The sequence below is a fragment of the Hyla sarda genome, chromosome 2, assembly GCF_029499605.1.
Source record: "Hyla sarda isolate aHylSar1 chromosome 2, aHylSar1.hap1, whole genome shotgun sequence".
Lineage (NCBI taxonomy): Eukaryota > Metazoa > Chordata > Amphibia > Anura > Hylidae > Hyla > Hyla sarda.
The window spans coordinates 132,305,701-132,324,699 of NC_079190.1; the positions used below are offsets into that span (position 1 = coordinate 132,305,701).

The 18,999-nt window shown below is 38.2% G+C and overlaps 1 protein-coding gene and 1 long non-coding RNA gene across 3 annotated transcripts in view; one reads left to right on the forward strand and one right to left on the reverse strand.

Moving 5' to 3' along the window:
- The window catches only part of DIAPH3 (diaphanous related formin 3), an 882,879-nt gene that overhangs the window by 506,579 nt on the left and 357,301 nt on the right, over nt 1-18,999 (reverse strand). Inside the window, exons 12-16 of the mRNA XM_056555485.1 lie at nt 16,711-16,827; nt 8,722-8,840; nt 8,551-8,615; nt 4,004-4,108; nt 2,009-2,305 (exon numbers count right to left, since the gene is read on the reverse strand). Of these exons, the coding sequence (XP_056411460.1) occupies nt 2,009-2,305; nt 4,004-4,108; nt 8,551-8,615; nt 8,722-8,840; nt 16,711-16,827 (703 nt within the window). The remainder of the gene's footprint in view (nt 1-2,008; nt 2,306-4,003; nt 4,109-8,550; nt 8,616-8,721; nt 8,841-16,710; nt 16,828-18,999) is intronic.
- Nucleotides 1-18,999, forward strand: part of LOC130355406 (uncharacterized) — a 160,632-nt gene that overhangs the window by 140,949 nt on the left and 684 nt on the right. The window contains exons 4-7 of one of the 2 annotated variants that reach the window (XR_008888510.1): nt 5,823-5,873; nt 10,211-10,448; nt 16,723-16,841; nt 17,636-17,768. This is a non-coding gene — a long non-coding RNA (uncharacterized LOC130355406). The remainder of the gene's footprint in view (nt 1-5,822; nt 5,874-10,210; nt 10,449-16,722; nt 16,842-17,635; nt 17,769-18,999) is intronic. The other variant, XR_008888511.1, reaches the window with a different exon arrangement.

The following is an 18,999-nucleotide window of genomic DNA, read 5'->3' on the forward strand; positions in this document are numbered from 1 at the left end:
GCTTATGACAAATGTCTGTTGTCAAAGAAAAATTCTAATCTGCTTAAGGCAGAGCTGATAAAAGACTTTGTTAGTTAAAAGGGAAAGTGTGCACAGAATAAAAATGCAAAGAGACATCTGAATGCATGCACTCTGTCGGTGAAACCAATCATCTGTCCCACTGCAATGCATAGAAAAGAAGTAAAATGGCTTTTCTCTTTTACTGCTGATCTACAACATACTAATTCATGGTATTCTGATACCATATCAGAAAGATGTCAGCTATTTTACTGGGTACTATCACTTTTTATAGTCTAAGTCAAAAAAAGAGTCAACTTGCTTACACCAGGAAACCGGGCCCCATATATTTTAGGAGTGTGGGGTCCCAGTGAATAATGTACCACCAATGAGGCATTTAAAATATCTGTCAAAAGTGCCATTTGTAGGGTAACACCTTTCAAAGGAATGGATACTTTTAGCCATCAGCTAGATACACAAATAATATACACAACAAATGTATCTTTATTTTCCTTCTGGCAGAATTCAAGACGTGCTGGAGTTTCATTGTAAATACAAGAAAAAAATAATGGTCCGAACGTGATCAGCAATTCATTTATCAGCTATAAATAAATGTATGTGCACAGAATAGGGCATAACTATTACATGGTTTGTCAAATGTTTCACAACTGGTACTGTCATAACATAACACACTGAGTTGATCTTGTATAAATCAATCATTAATATAATAAACTCAGCCATGATCAAGATGTTCCCCTTGAACCACTATGGTGCCTCCAAACTACACCCACATGTAATAAACATAAGGAAAAAAAGGAAGAGAACTTTACAGAAATTTTTCAGTAGACCTAAGAATAACCATACATGGAACTAACCGAAAACCTACAGGTACAATAACCAACAAAGAAAACATTTACTAGAGAATTCATCTATTTAAATATATTCTTCATATATTTTGATATGCATTCCTAAAAGCCCTGTCTGTACAGAAAATGTATTAGTGTGTGTGGTTTTTATGTACTTGTAATAATCCATCGAAAGGATGACTAAAGCAGCAGATCATAGTATTTCCTAAGAATTGTCAAAAATGTCTGCTATACGTTAACATACAAAGGACATATTTTAAAAGAGTACTCCGGGATGGGAGAATTGCCGTCATACTGCCGGCAGTAAAAAAAAAAAAAAAAACTAAAGAGGTACATACCTGCTGCGGGGGCCGAAAATGTCAGACTGCCACTCAGCCTACGCCGGCCGAGGCGGGACTTCGCTGCAGCTTGTGATTGGCTGAGTGCAGTATGACTCGCCGACCACTGGCAACCAGAAAGAGGATCCCAGCAGAGGCTGGAGCAGGTTACCGGAGGCACCGGGGGAGCAACAGAAGGTATGTACCTCTTTATTTTTATTTTTTTACTGCCGGCAGTATGACGGGCCATTTTCACATCCCGGACAACTCCTTTAAAGGAATGTCAATAATGCGAATGAAATATGAACAATAGCAAGATACATATCTGCCAGGGATGCAGAAATACAAATTGGTACTTCTAAATAATGCAAAATAAAATAAGTAAAAAAAAGTGAATTAACATTCAGACCTCCCTTCATACAACACAGAGCAATATCTCATTTCAAAGAGATGTGCAGCTGTGTGATAATATTGAGGACTGTTATGTAGTGCTACAGAAGTAATAGCCAGGCAGAGGGATTTATCTACGCTTCAGAACAATAGGTGACTGTGTCCTTGGGCTCAAAAGGGTTGTTAAGTCATGTGATCATTATTCTGCTCATGCAAAGGCAGCACTTGAGTGCATACGTAATTTTGGTTTCTAAGACATAACAAGGCTATTGAATCCACACGGACTTCCCTTGAAAATTTATGAATGAATATTAAATGAGTCTAGGATTTATAAAGAGCATCAACTGTTGTAAGACTTTTTTGCCATTTTCGTAGGCAATGATTTGCGCCATTAAATAATTAAAAAGGATAGTTTAAGTAATCAGATCAATATAATACCTTTTGCCAATTTAGCCTCTTCATTCCAACTTCTGGTTTGAACTCTTTTTTAGGTTTTAAGCCAAAAGGGAGAGTTTTAACAGGAGGGGAACACTGCCCTAAAGCAAACCCAGGAAATGGTGGAGCACCAGGAGGTCCTCCAGCCATTGGAGGAGGTGGTGGAGGCGGTGGAGGAGGAGGGGGAGGAGCAGATCCAAATGCTGGTCCAGGTGGTGCAGGCGGAGCTTTTGGGACATCTGATTGAGGCAATTTTCCAGATGCTTTAAGTGCTTTGATTTCAGTATCAGAGATACCATTCTGGAAGAGAAATACATAAAAAGAACATAAACATAGATAGTAGATAGAACATAAAAAGCTATATAAAATGGGTATAGCCATAATCGTACCGACCCACAGAATAAAAATAACATAATTTTTACCAGTGAATGCCATAAAAAATAAAAACGCCAGAAATTTTCCAACTTCTCACAATTTTTTCACAAAAGATTTAAAACAATAAGTTTTTCACAAAAAATTCTGCATGAATCAACGAGTGCCACTAATATAAGCTACAATATATCAGGAAAACCAATCATAGAACACTGACAAAGGCATTGGACCGGCTTCCAACATCCGTACACTACATTTATTTGTAGCAAAAAGTACTTGGGTAGAATAAATAGAGCAAATCACTTATGTTCTAACACATTGGGTGTTTTTTTTTTTTTTTTTTCCAGCTGACCTAAGGGCTTCACACTATGTAAGGACTATTTGCTACATTGTTTCCTATGCTGAGCACGAGCAGTACCCTGGTAACAAGTTACAAAAGAAGTGCACAGGGTGAGTCTAACTGATTAAGAATCTAATGTCAGAATATTTGACATCATGAGGTTCCAAGATGATGGCACTTACTAACGCTTGAAATCCCCAGAAGCATTTTTCCAATTTTGTCTGCATTAAGCCTGAATGTTTATAGTGTGCAGTACACACATTTTCCACAAGAAAAGGTTGAGGCATGCTTAGAACCGTTCATTAGAAATAATCCACCAGGGATGCATTAAACATACCATAACGCTACAATTTTAACAAATCAGTCCCAGGCAATGCTGCCTGTTGTGATCACCTGCCAGCACTGTAAGTAGCTGCTGTAAGGACTGCCTGAGGCAATCCATAGCATCTGTGTATTTCTTAATATTAGACGTGTGTACAATAAAACTCAAATGAATAATACAAATGTACTCAGAATTCACTGCCTAAGGTTTGATTCAATCATTTTATACAATACTAAAGCATGTTTTCAATCCATGTTCAGCAGGTCAAGCGACATGTGGGAAAACACTTCTTATCATTTATACTTAAACTTCTCTTTTTTTCTTGCTTATTATCCTAACTGAGGTTGACAAAGAATGGGGGGAGGGGAGGACTATGCCCTATATATTTTTGGCATCCAAACATTGAGACTTGTCAGATTACATGCCAAATGACATGCCTATATAGGAAATCACATGGCTTTTGTCATGTTTCCATCTGTTTACTTTTTGAAATTGAAAAATTATCAGAAAATATTCTTTTCCATGTGGCAGGTTATCTTTCACTGCAGGTTACCAAAAGCCGAAGGACCAACAAAATAGATTACTGGAGAAATAATTTCCTGCGCCGAGACAAAGATCAGTGATGAATGCCAAATCCACATGCAGAAGAGTGTCTACCCTCGGTGGTTAATTACCTACAACAAATGTGACACTGAGAGCTAAACCTTAAAGAAACACATTTCATTAGCATAAAATATAGCACAAAAATAGATCCATTTAAGATCACACATAGCTAATTAATGAGTCCCTATAATACTTTCTTAGCGCTAAAGTGGCACCTATGAATAAGAAAATTGATAGTAAACAATTCCAGGAGGGTGTTAAGAAATCTGAAATCCTACTCTTGTTTGAAAGGTATTAAGTGGAATTTGCTTCTACAGTCATGTTCTTGTATTCAATAGATTCATTTAACATGGTCCATTACCTGGGATTTAAAAGCCTGTAATTCCGCTTGAAGTTCATTGATTTTTTCTTCATTTTTCTGCAATTGGGACTGGGTCTCTTGGCGAATTGTAAATTCCTCTTCGTACTGAAAAGCACAGAAATACCTAGTGTCATTTGCTAAATCCATGCCTACTAAAATGCTGCTTTTTGCTTTCATTGTAGAATGGGTAAAAAAAAAAAGATGAGTGAGGACACGTGGGCTGTTAAATACATGATACAAAATTGTTTTGGTGTGTCAAAGAATACCAAAATAAAAAAAGATTGTATTTAGTAAACCCTATTCAGTTTGCAGGTGTAAAAAATGGGCTGTAGCATACTAGTAAAGCTTAATATCTAAATAATATGATTTTGAATAGTAATGCAAAAACTTTGCCTAAGCATGCATTTGCCAAGCAATCCCAAATGAACAGACATATTGGTAGTAACAGTAAGCATGCTGATGATTGTAAAATGTGAACAAATACACATGTTGGGAATAACTTCAACTATAAAATAAAAATGTATTACATGTAAGAATCCCCCGTGTTGCTTTGAATGTCTAAATAAAAAATAATTTGTTGTTTAATGTACATCCACTGTCTGAAGTCCAGAAATTTCATGTCACCTACATATAAATTCAACAGCTAGTCCACATACTTCGTGTGTTCACAGGTTGTGTGTGGTATTGCAGCTCAATTCCACTGAAGTGAATGGAGACATGCTGCAATATCACACACACAACATGGGGAAAGGTGTGGTGCTGTTTTTAGTAGAAATTTGAACAGTTTTTTAATTCCTTGATAACCCCTCTAAGAGAAATACTCCACAGCTCTTCAGGACAATGATACTGAAATGTCAATTCAAATAGTGAACACACAAAAAATAAATCCTATCCCTTAGTAGAGTAGAGGAAAGGGGATCAATAAAAATATAGTACAAATGTGACAATTTCACCCAAGCTGCATTGTTGTACCCCTATTTTAGCATCAAATCCTGGTCTGAAAACATGAGTGACCATAGGTTCTTATGATACCCTGTGTGATCAGGTGATCAGACCCATGGTTGAATGTCATAATGCAGAGACACACTAATATTATGCTAGTGTAAAAATGTCCCGAGGCATGTAAAGGGGGAAAAGTTACAAATTTAGATATTTGGATAATAAATCAAATAAATGTAGTTTATGTAGTTGATTTGTTTGCTCAATCTACAAATAAACCTGATAACATCCATTGCTGATATTTTACACACACACTTCTGCCTACCACATTTAGGCCAATGTGTGAAAGTGAAAACAAGTAAATGAACTGTCACATAAGACAGAATCAGCTTCATGCCCTTAGTTTCCAGGCGCTTAGACTCTCACTATTTCCAGATGAAAACATGTTGCAGACTATTGAAAACTACAAGCTATAGCTGTCTATGTTTTGTATATTGTCACACACCATTTATAATCTTGTATGAAGTGTTAGTTAACTGTAAGAGTACTCTATTAGTGGAAAATGTTTGCTTTGGGCGACACATTGAATATGTATGTGATATGTTCCTATAAAATAACTATGTTCCTTCCTCAAATTGGAAATACAAGATAAATGTGCTTCTCTCTATGCCCATGACATTCTGAATCATGCAGACAGATTAAAAACAGAAGAGATTAAGTCACATATTGTAAAAATAAATCTCCAATAATGAAGAGGTTTCACTGCATTACTGTCTCATTGTTAAGAAAAGAAATATCCTGCAGAGTATCCGAGATTCATGGGAATTGAAAGAACTGAAATGCCAAAGACTAAGAAATCCATACTGTGTTTATTTCCTAGGATGAAAGTAAATTGGATATGATAGATGATAGTTCAAGTGAATATTTCATGGTAAGGCTATTTTTATGTATGCTTGGATTGTAGATAATAATATACATATAACAATATTTTAAGTCAATTTACCAAGCCCCTCTGAACCTTAAATAATTTAATCTCGTAACTTGGTTTTCTTAAAATAAACATATGACATTTTCAAAAAAAAAAAGAAAACCACACATGGACAGCAGAAGAATTTATTGAAGCTCTTGATCAATTGAGGTCAGAAAAAGAAAATACCCTACAAAAATACCACACTTAAAGAATGATGCATTAAAAAAAGTGAATAGCCGTAAAAGGTCAAAAATGAAAGGATCCAAAAATATACTAAGGAAATTAACAAAAATGCCCCCAAAATATGGAAGAAATAGTGCATTAAAAGTGGTACAAGCTGCACAAGCCAAAGTAATTATGTGTCTTCTGTACTTCTTCAGTTTTTCTTTAAAATGTCAGTGTGCCATACAGAGGTACAACTCACTAGACTGGTTAGTTTCTTCCTGACTCCATCTCATGGAAGGCATAAGAAAAACTAAAATGTCTGGTGAATCCTGTCAAATTCAGAAATCTAGTGAACTTTTATATGGTCTAACAATAAAAGTATAATACCTATATTATATATATAAACCTCTGACAGGAGGTGGGGCTTAACATATGGGTGAGGTTTTGCATAATAGAGGATGACACTTAAAAACACCAAAAGTGGGCAAACAAATGCACCAAAAGCAAAAGATGGTGCAAACTAAAACTAGACATTCTAAAGATACACCATCCTTCAACCCCCTTACACCCTATTTCAATCAAGCAGGGCAGGCCTGGGTAAGGGAAAGAAAAGATGCATTGCTGCAACCCAAAACCGCCAGTTTGACTTATCGGTTGCTAACAAAAAAGGCACTTTTATTTTAACCTCTTAAGGACCAAGGACGTACCGGTACGTCCTGAGTCCGCTCCCATTCAATAACGTGGCCCCACGTGATAGCGGGTCGGGTCCAGCACCTAGCAACGGCCGGGACCCATGACTAATAGAGCGCGGTACTGATTGTGGTGCCGAGCGCTATTAACACTTTAGACACGACGTTCAAAGTTGATGGACACGTCTAAAGTGAAACTAAACTACCCCCGGCTAGCTCAGTGGGCTGTTCGGGATTAATATATAATTAATTAAACCGCACGGTCAAAGGCGTACTCGGAAAAAAATTCTAAAGTTCAAAATAGTGTATTTTTGGTCACTTTTTATATCATGAAAAAAAATGAATAAAAAGCGATCAAAAAGTCTGATCAATACAAAAATGGCACCGCTAAAAACTTCAGATCACAGAGCAAAAAATGAGTCCTCATACTGCCCCGTATGCGGAAAAATAAAAAAGTTATAGGGTCAGAAGATGACAATTTTAAACTTATAAATTTTCCTGCATGTAGTTATGATTTTTTCCAGAAGTACGACAAAATCAAACCTATAGAAGTAGGGTATCATTTTAATCGTATGGACCTACGGAATAAACAGAAGGTGTAATTTCTACCGAAAAATGTACTGTATAGAAACAGAAGCCCACAAAATTTACAAAATGGTGTTTCATCCATTTTTTGGTAAAATGACTGATGTCATTACAAAGCATTATTGGTGGCGCAAAAAATATGCCATCATATGGATTTTTAGTGCAAAATTGAAAGAGTTATGATTTTTAAAAGGTAAGGAGGAAAAAATGAAAGTGCAAAAATGGAAAAACCCCTGGTCCTTAAGGGGTTAAGTTTATAAACAGAAATCAGCAAAACTAAAAGGTATGAGTTACTTTATTCTCCTAGCACCTATCTTCCGGGATCTGCATGTCTGTACTTGGTACAGAGTTGATAGATTTCCTCTAAAGGGGTTATCCCAAAATTTAAAGTTATCTCCTATACACAGGAAAGATGATAACTTGCTGATCAGTTATGGTTCAACCACTGGGATGGATATACACCAAATGACCCAAAGGGCATAAAGGGCCTTGCTATGTACAAATTAACTAAACCCCAGGGCCATGGCCTGGGGTAAAACACCCCTATTGAAATACCCCTAAAATATAACTTCTAATGAGTGCTCAGATAAAACGTAAAATAAACCCAGGAAATGTTAAAATAGATGCTAGATAGGTAATGTGTTTGTAATATGTAATAGGGTATAAAAACCCTCACGTTCCAATGTTTATGGTCCTGCAGATACCAATAACCCAATCTGGAGATCATTAAAATAAACACTATATTGCCAGAAGTAAACAGTGGCAATAGCTCATGCTACTGTTTGCCTCTTTAGAACGCCGTTTAAACATCAATAGTCAAAGGGGCAAAATTATAGCCAGATAAAAACTAAAGGAGGGTTTTGTTTTGCTTTGTTGTTTAAATATATGGTCTTAAGTGTCCTATTAGATTTCACTAGCATAACAGAGGTAAGGAGAAGTTAAAATGGAGAGGTGGATAAGTATGTGAGCTGATCATTTCAGACTTTATTTAAGTTATAGAAACAGCCTAGAACAGCACCACATATTAGTATATTGCTAATGAAAACACAACTATTTCAAATATAGCTCCTCTAGATAATCCACATTGGAGAAAGCATGATGCACATATCCATTGTTTCTAAAGCTACGCCCATGTTAGAGTTGTGCACAACAGCCCACTCATTTTTGGTTATTACAAATATAAACAAAATCCTACACACTTTTTTGTTCATCTCCAGGTATCTTTCTTCAAATTCTTCTGTCTTTGCTTTGTCTATACAGACATCTACAAAATAAAAAAACAGACAAAGCTCCATCTAACAATGTAATACACAAAGCAGCAGCTGTCAAAGTTTTACTATTCCAGCTGAGCAATTGATGGTAACACTTACCTAGCAAGTAACTGAAATCCACATCTAATCTTTTCCTGTAAGTGAAATCAGGATCTACACCACTACGATGCAGCACTATCTGGGATACACACTCTTCTATTATTTTGAAATACTGTGGTCTTTGAGGGAAAAAAGGAAAGCAAGATTAAATGACAAAATATAAAGAGGAGAAAACATAGCTGTTGTCAAATAAGAAGGGTTTTGGTACAAAATGATGCTGCATAATGAGAAAAAGCTCAACATACTGTATAATACTTATTAAAATGAATAATATATAAAAACATTGCTTATGAACAGAGCTGCTAATCCTTCAAAACTTTCATAAAAGGAAATATGTCCCACATTTATGATGTCCTCTATAAGGACAGTGTGCAGTAGTGTCAGGGATGTAGACTGCTGTTCAGTCATGTATGTGAAAATGTGCCTTATATTGGCTAAAATGGCATCATATGAGTTAGGAGAACCCACCTGCCAGTGACTGACTGCTCTTTCCCTATTACTGTGAATGGGTAAAAAAAAGAAAAAGATTTCAATCGATGGAAGGTGGGCAAGCAGGGCCTGCAGATTATTAATTTTCTGCTAGTTTACAGTGGTTTTTGTGTGTTGCAACTAGTAATGGCGTGTATGTATCCAATTTTTTGCTTTCTTTTAAATTGTATGCAAGGATGAGCATCTGATGTATACAATAAAACTGAAGCTATAGCTTAATATGGGACCATTTTAATGGACACATTGTGCCCTTTTTCATGATTTATATGTTACATGAATTATTGTCTACTGGTATACCATTGTTAGACATCAGCTTAATGGATCTGGCAATCTTATGTTATAAAATCATCTGCTTACCAGATACACATCCATTTAACAGATGTCATATACTTGCATATGTCTTCCATAGACCAATATGGTATCCATTTAACAAATGCATTAAAGGGGTACTACCGTGCTGACAACTTAATCCCTATCTAAAGGATAGCGGATAAGTTGCCTGGTCATGCCACTGGGGACCCCACGATCTCACACGCAGCACCCCGCTCTCATGAGGCCCCGGAGCGAACATCGCTCTGGGTCTGATGACTGCTGATCATGGGGCCGGAGTATTGTGACGTCACGGCTCCGCCCCATGTGACATCACACTCCGCCCCCTCAATGTAAATCTATGGCAGGGGGCGAGACAGCTGTCTCACCCCTGCCATAGACTTGCATTGAGGGGGCGGAGTGTGACATCACACGGGGGTGGAGCTGTGACGTCACGATCACCGGCCCCGTCATCAGAGCCGGAGCGGATGTTCGCTCCGGGGACTAATGAGAGGGGGTGCTGCGTGCAAGATCGCGGGGGTCCCCAGCGGTGGGACCACGCGCGATCAGGCAACTTATCCCCTATCCTTTAGATAGGGGATAAGTTGTGAGCACAGTAGTACCCCTTTAAGAACCCTGTTAGAGTCAACAGCCTAGTTTGCTAAACTGTAATATACTTTCTTTTTGGCAGTATACTGACATAAACTAGACATTCTTTTGAGCACCATCTGAGAATGAAGATGTTTAGCATCCACGTCTGGAGCTTTCCTGATGGCAATGCTATACAGGGGTTTCGGAGCCAGAATGGTTATGTAAACGCCTTCTTAATTGTCACAAATACAGACAATTTTCAAACAAAAAACATATGAAGCTACATACAGTTTCCTCGACACCATTGCAGGCTGATCTCATGAAAGTATACGTTACTGGTGAGTTTCAAAGGAATGGTATATGGAGCAAAGAGAACAATCAATTTACATATAGTTTACTCTTCTATCTAGTCCCCATGGACGCGCTTCAGATGTGACCACTTCTCGCAATAGCCAGTGCATATCATTACTGGACACTTTCTATATTCCCTTTCTTTAACCCTTGCTTCTCTCCTCTCCATCTTCCCCTTTACCCTCTTGCTTTATCTCAGTTTCTTCCACCCCCTGTAGCTCACTATTTCTTAAATTATTTGCAGACATCATTATTGTGGTTTTAGATCTAATGTATTCATTTTTTCTGTGTTTATCATGGAATAATTCTTGACGTGCATGATTGGACTGAATTGTATTGTACTTTGCCTGTATTATGATTGTTTCTTGCCCTTTCGGTGTCTTTACGAGGTCTTTGAATAATTGTTTAATAAATAAAGATTTGATTAAAAAACAAAAATATAATATCATATCTAAGACGAATGGGTTCTAACAACTATTGCATTTCTGCATGTATCATAAACAACCTTCCACTACGGCCACACCGATACATGGGGGACAGGTCTGATCACTAGTTAAAAGAAAGACAGCATTCTTAATTATGGTTGACTCCTCTGCAAACCAGATACAGACACCTCATCTTGTTATTATAAAATGCGCTCCTTATCCACACAGTCATATACAAACTGATGTGGTTCTGTGTGGGGGCCTTCTAGTATACTATTTTATTACTCAAGAAATAAAAAGCGAACACTAGAAAAAATAATTGATAAAAATAAACTATCATTCTTAAAGATGGCTCTTTATTATTACAATCATCTTTTGCTCTTAAACCAAACATACAGTAATGGTGTGCACTTCTACAGGAGAAGCTCATGCATTTCTCCTTTAAACTCTGACTACAGTTTCTGGATAGAGTAATGTGAAACGCTAGGGTAAACTCGCAGGGCACAGTACACATTTTCAGTATACAAGTCCAGAAGTGATCGGAGTGGCACTACCTTGACATGCAAAATAGCATCAATCCAAACAATTCCAATCCAGCAGGAGATGTAGCTCTGATAAACGTGGGGTGCGCTGGCTGGTAAATCCGTAACAACATCTAGTAGATACAGTGGGGATCAAAAGTTTGGGCACCCCAGGTAAAAAATTTGTATTCATGTGCATAAAGAAGCCAAGGAAAGATGAAAAAATCTCCAAAAGGCATCAAATTACAGATTAGACAGACATTCTTATAATATGTCAGCAAAAGTTACATTTTATTTCCATCATTTACACTTTCAAAATAACAGATAACAAAAAAATGATGTCTGCAAAAGTTTGGGCACCCTGCAGAGTTAATATATTGTACTTCCCCCTTTGGCAAGTATCACAGCTTGTAAACGCATTTTGTAGCCAGCCAAGAGTCTTTTCAATTCTTGTTTGAGGTATCTTTGCCCATTCTTCCTTACAAAAGTCTTCCAGTTCTTTGAGATTTATGGGCTGTCCGTCACGCACTGCTCTTTTAAGGTCTATCCATAGATTTTCAATTATGTTGAGGTCAGGAGATTGTGAAGGTCATGGCAAAACCTTCAGTTTACGCCTCTTGACATCAAGTTAGCATCCAAAATTTGCTGAAATTTTATTGAATCAATTTTCCTTCTACTCTTGAGATGTTCCTTGTGCCACTGACTGCAATACAACCCCAAAGCATGATTGCTCCACCCCCATGCTTAACAGTTGGACAGAGGTTCTTTTCATTAAATTCTGTTCCCCTTTTCCAAATGTACCTTTGCTCATTACGGCCAAAAAGTTAAATTTTTAACCTCATCGGTCCACAGAACTTGTTTCCAAAATGCATTATGCTTGTCTATATGTTCATTTGCAAAGTTAAAATGCTGATTTTTATGGTGAGGACGTAGAAGAGGTTTTCTTCTGATGACTCTTCCATGAAGACCATATTTGTACCAGTATCTCTTTATAGTGGAATAGCGTACTCCAGTGTCTTCCAGATCTTTCTGGAGGGATTGTGCAGTTAAACATGTGTTTTGAATAGTTTTTTCTCACAATACTGCAAGCGGTTCTGTCTGATATTTCTTGGTCTTCCAGATCTTGCTTTAACTTCCACTTTTCCTGATGCCAGCCATTTCTTAATTACATTCCGAACAGAGGATATTGACTTCTGAAAAAGTTTTGCTATCTTCTCATAGCCTTCTCCAGCTTTGTGAGAATCAACTATTTTCAGTTTCAGATTTCTACACAACGGCTTAGAAGAACCCATGGTGCTTATTGTTGGGGCAAGGTCAGATGAGTCCGGGCATTTAAAATGTTTGAGATTGACATCACCTGGTCTTCCCAGATGATGATTGAGAAAAATATATGACACTGGCAGGTCTCAGCTTTGCAAAGGGGGCAGTGCATGCTATAAATTCTGCAGGGTGCCCAAACTTTTGCAGATGCCATTTTTTTTGTTTTCTGTTATTTTGAAAGTGTAAATGATGGAAATAAAATCTAAATTTTGTTGACATATTATAAGAATGTCTAATCTGTAATTTGATGCCTTTTGGAGATTTTCCATCTTTCCTTGGCTTCTTTATGCACATTTATACAAATTTTTACCTGGGGTGCCCAAACTTTTGATCTCCACTGTATGTATAAGAACGGAAGGGCTATGTATTATAGAGCTGCTTGAAAATGCTAGGATGCCATACTGTTGTGGGTTGTGAATAAAGGACTTTTTTCACTTCAAGTGTCGCCTTTAAGTACATGATTGCAGACTCTTGGATCACGTCTGACGCAAGATACACAGCAGGTTATCATAGACATTTTTATTACATGCCTTATGTTGTACTGATGGGTCTGTTGGTTCAATGTAGTACATAGTCATGGAGATACTAAATCTGCTACACAATGCTTGCCTCTTGGATCAACCAGATGTAGTCTGCTACTGTATTATGTTTGTCCATGACTCATCCAGTCTTCGTAAACTCTTGATACCTTGGTTTTGGAACAGTCAACACGTGTGGCTGTTTCAAAAATACTTGCACCACATTTATGGGAAAATGTTGCCTTCTGCTGCGCAGAGGAGAGGTCAGAATTCATCAGAGAAGATTGTGACATGGCCACCATGTTTCTAATGCAGGGATTGTTCAGTGTAGATTTTATCAGTTGTTGAAGATTTAATATCAGTTGTGGACAACACAATTTAATAGTGATAGTGGCAGTCTATCGTGTTAGACAATATTAGCTCTCATGGGACTTATTTTTCTTTCACCTGACTATCCACAGGTTGCTTACATCTCCCTCCCTTAGTTCTAAAAGTACTGAAATAATTGGGGGCACATATTTTAACATGAAAGGATATAGTACAATGACAGCTAGTACATTAATCCCTATAAAGTGTGAAGAGAACACACAACATATACAATACATTTGTGAACCGTGCCTATAGTTTTATGAAGGAGAGCATCTCCTAAACTAATATTGGACATGAGGTAACATTGAGAGAGGCCATCTAATATATAGGCATATAAATAGACTGCAACAGTGGAACAAAGGAATCAATCATAACTTTTGTTAAATTATTAAAAATGGTGCTGCTCATCCTCACAGGAGACTCGGGTAGAATATTTTATCCAGATAAGAAGTGGATAATCCAATAAAGCACTACATTATAAAGAATGATTTCATTTTTATTCTACAACACGCAACTCTCCCACCTCTTCTGATCAGAAAAAATAAGCATGCTACAAACACATTTCAATTAATCCTCATAATGATCCCTCGAAACTGCACAAAAGGAAAGTTGTCTCACTGTAGGTCACAGGTGCTCAGAGCACAATACGTGCACCATGCACTAAAAATCTATGTCTTACTGTAAGCTTCTCTCTAAGCATATTATTTATCTGCAGTCGTGAAGGGAATTGGTTTAACTTTATTTCCCGATTAGAGCTCTTATTCCAGCATTATGCACTCACGCATGCATTATCGCATCTAAACTAATTATGCAAACTGTTCCATGCAAAACCAGGAGTAATGAAAGGCAAATACGCAAAACATGTCCAATCCCAAGTGTCAATTATTAGCGATAACAACTAAACAGGAGGAAATAGCATGATAATAACAAATATTTGTAAGAACAGGATTAAATATATTTATTACATTGACATAACCAATGAACTCCAAATTAAACGACTGAAGATGGAAAATAAACCATTTGAGAGGAAGATGGCTTTACTACCACCAGTTATTTACTTAGAAGTAATCCAAATAATTCCCCATAATGGCGGTTCTTGTGTCACATTTTATTGCAATCACGTTCCCATTATGAAAGAAATATTTCCAAATTAAAACGTGGTGGAAAATGTGAATAGATTGATCACATAAGATATCATCCCTGTGAGTCAGTAGAAACTTTATGTTTACTATTAAAGCAAATGCTAATTGTCCACCCCCAAAAAATGTTCTTCCAGGGCAAATAAACAGAGTAATATTTAAAGCCTGTGCAGGAAGAAACTTCATAAAGCTGAGTTGCTACTAAAAAACTAAAATCGGTATCAAAGGATATTTTAAACATAGCGAACGTTTTTAATTCCACAGAACTAAGACTTAAATCACAGACTAATGGTTTCACAACATAATGAAAGATATGGTTGTTGACCCTAGTTGCATTACATAAGAACCTTACTAGGATAGCTTATAAAAAGTACTGTACAAAAACACCACATTTCTATTGTTTCCTGCTTATGTTCTATACATTTTTATTTAAACAAAGAAAAGAAAAAAAACGGAAGGGCTCTGATTCCATCACCATTTACTATATGCTCAGGGTATACACCGGCAACCTGTAGAAAAAGGTTACCTAAGTACACTGTGGCGTACCACTCATTGGCCTATTGAGTTTAATAAAAACAACAAAGACAAAGAGTGAATACGTTCATTTAATTTTCTTACTGTACTTGTCGATTTTATGGGACTGTGTTATGCTGTACTTGAGTCCCACAAAATTGACATGTGCGTTTGAAAAATGGACCAAACATAAGGGAAGATTTATCAAAACCTGTCCAGAGGAGAAGTCGCTGAGATGCAGGTCGCTTCTTTCATTTTTGAAAAGGCCTCTGGAAAATGAAAGAAGTGATCTGATTGCTATGGTTGCTATGGGAAGCTCAGCAACTTCTCCTCTGGACAGGTTTTGATAAATCTCCCCCATAGTCACTATTTGACTACACTGATTGAATAGTATAAACTCAAAGGGCCCATTAAGTGTATGCAGCAGTACACACCAAACTTTTTTCTTTTACAGATTGCCAGCATATACCCCAAGTGTATGGGGAAAAATGTGATGGGCACATAGCCTATCTACTATGTTTGAACACTGTGGCCCAATTCTTACAGCAAAGTCACTCCCTCCTTCTCAACTACACAAACTGTAGCAACTTCTATCATGACATAAAAAATAAATATAACTGTAAGTCTAACAGCACTTAAACCCTTTAACAGCACTTAAACAGGCAGAACATGGCACAGGGCTTCACAAAAGTACAAAAGGGACTATCCCAGTGTCATTATCAGCCCCCAGGCCCTGCATTATGCATAGAACACAGTCAGCCTGATTTACTATTGTAAACCAGACATGCCTTTGTCGATATGTGCTTCAGAAATTGTGTCTGTGGCAGAATTTGTGGCAAAATGCATTAAAATTAACCTAACCCCCCCCCAAGGGGCGTGGTTAGATGTAAAAGGGGTGTGTTTGACCAAAACTTAATTCACACAAAATCTTGTAAATAAATGGCTGGAAATTCTCACTAAGAAAAAGCTGGTCAGAACATCCAACTTGTGTGTCCTGCCAGTGAATAGAGCGGAATCATGCAAGCCTGACACATTCCACACAAATCCAACACATAGTGAATCAGGGCCAGTATGTGTTCCTACAGATAAGCTTTGTTTGTAATGCCATAAGAAATAACTATATAAAGCCCATAAAATGTACCCGATTAAAAGGTGACTGGTTTTTCTTTCCATTATCTTGTGGCCTTTTGCTTTTTCCAGCCTATTACCTTGCCTATCTATATTTATAATTTGTGGTTACATGTGAAGAATCCTTTTTGTATCGGAGCATAAGTTAAGTGCATTTCATACATCTATGAAGAGCTTTATTTTCTTTTATGTACCTACTTGGGATCTAACCCTTTACCTTGTTCCCTTTTAATAGTATTGATAGTTGTTATACATGTGTATTACAATGTTAAGAATTTTAAAAAAAGGTGACAAATAAGAGCATATGTGTCCTAACCTTGCAAAACAGTCATTGCGGATTATTAGTAGATGTTGAAGAATGGAAAGAAGATATCCCTCAGAATACGTGTTCTTGACAGAATTCCACAACGTGCTGAAAACATCGCTGACATCAGTTGTAATGTTAAGGTAATGAAACTGACAGACTCCAGGACATAATTACATTTATGCACAGGGAATAAAAATTGTATATATCATTACAGCAATTCTATATGATAATTTTTTCCCAATATTAAAATATTTCTGATAATTCTGCCCACTCTACTAGTCCCACATGTCCATCAGAGAGTAATGAAGGTTATTCTGAACACTTTATAGTTGAGACCTCATGGCTCACTGGGAATATTTAAGTTAAAGGCAAGTTTCCCTCATACAAATATACATAGAGGCCGGCAGTTAATATGAATCTGCTAAAGATTATATATTAGAATTTTTGTGACACTGTTCTACATGTGCAAGATATGTGATTAAATATTTGAAGCTCCAAATGGTCCATACATCTGACGTACATCTGCGCCCCCTGCCATGGAAGCCTTATACCAATGGTTGGACCACACTCAAATAAAAGGCCCACATATGATGCTACTACGCAGTAGGACTGCACAATTTGGGGAAAATGCGCGATTGCAATTAAGGATGTAAACATTGCAATTTTGATATGATATTGTGAAATAATACACACATGGTGAAATCCCAATTTCATTTCTATCCCCTAATTACACCCCCCCTCATTGTGAGTCTATCCCTACATTTCATGTTAATCTACCATTTCACATCCCCCCTCATTTCATTTCCACACTCCCATATGTCACATTTCCCCCCTCAAGTCATATATCCCCTATTAATGTTGTGCCAGATCATGGAGGAAACATTGAACAAAAAAAAAAAAAAAAATTGATGCCTACCTATCCTATGCTCCGTAGGTCTGACGCAGATCCAGGTCTCCTCAATGCAGTTTGGTGTCTTCTGGTATTTACAGGAACTTCCTTCTCAGACAATCACTGGCCTGAGTGGGAAAGGTCCTGGAACTAGCTGATTGTTGAGAGCAAAGAAAAGGTGAGCATCAGATTTTTTTTATGTTTTCACGTGCCCCTAATATTACTTAGGACAGTCTTTTCCAACCAGGACACCTCTAGCTGTTGCAAAAGTACAATTCTCAAAAAAATAAATAAAAATTGGGCACTATATAGTAGATAACCATAGGCCACTGACAATACGGTAACAATAATCTTGATTAAACACATGTTAAAAAACATCAAGATACTGAACAAGCATTGGTTAGACAGGGTACACATACTGAAGAGAGGTGAGCATATCACTTTAACCCCTACATGAGTCTGCTCCCGTTCTATAACGCGGGCCACGGCGTGGACCCGCGTCATAGCGGGTCGGGCCCAACCTCTAACAACAGCCGGGACCCATGGCCAATAGCCATCGCTGTGCCGCGCACTATTAACCCTAAAGACGCGTCTAAAGTGAAACTAAAACATTGCCGGTTAGCTAAGGGAGCTGTTCGGGATCGCTGCATTGAAATCGCGGCATTCCGAACAACTTACAAGACAGCCAGAGGGTCCCTACCTGCCTCCATGCTGTCCGATCGCCGAATGACTGCTCAGTGCCTGAGATCCAGGCATGAGCAGTCAAGCGGCAGAATCATCGATCAATGGTTTCCTATGAGAAACCAATGAACAATGTAAAAGATCAGTGTGTGCAGTGTTATAGCCCCATAACATTGCAAAAAATGCGAAAATGCAAAAACGCGTCAGTGCGCTGCGCCGTGCATAGCAATGATGCAGGGGACGCACACTGGAGGCCTGAAGCAGCGCGGACCCGACCCCAGCAACAGGTAATTATGCAACCGGGGATGGGGGGAGGCATCGGGGCAGGGGCGCCGGCAATGGGTGCCGCTGCCCCTTCTCTCCCCCTGGCTGTCGGCGCCGCTTCTCTCCCCCTGGCTATCGTCGCCGGCAATGGGGCGCCGGAACCGATAGTCAGGGGGACAGAACGGGCAGCGGCGCCGATAGCCAGGGGGAGAGAGGGGCCGACAGCAGGGCTCTAGACCCCAGGAAAGGCCGGGGGAGAGAAGCCGGCAGCGACGGCCTCTCTCCCCCTGCCTTTCCTGGGGGTGTATGGGGGTATATACGCGCACACGCACCCTCATTTTACCATGGATATTTGGGTAAAAAACTTTTTTTTACCCAAATATCCTTGGTAAAATGAGGGTGCGTGTTATAGGCAGGTGCGTGGTATACCCCGATAAATACGGTACGTGAAATCACCTGTAAGT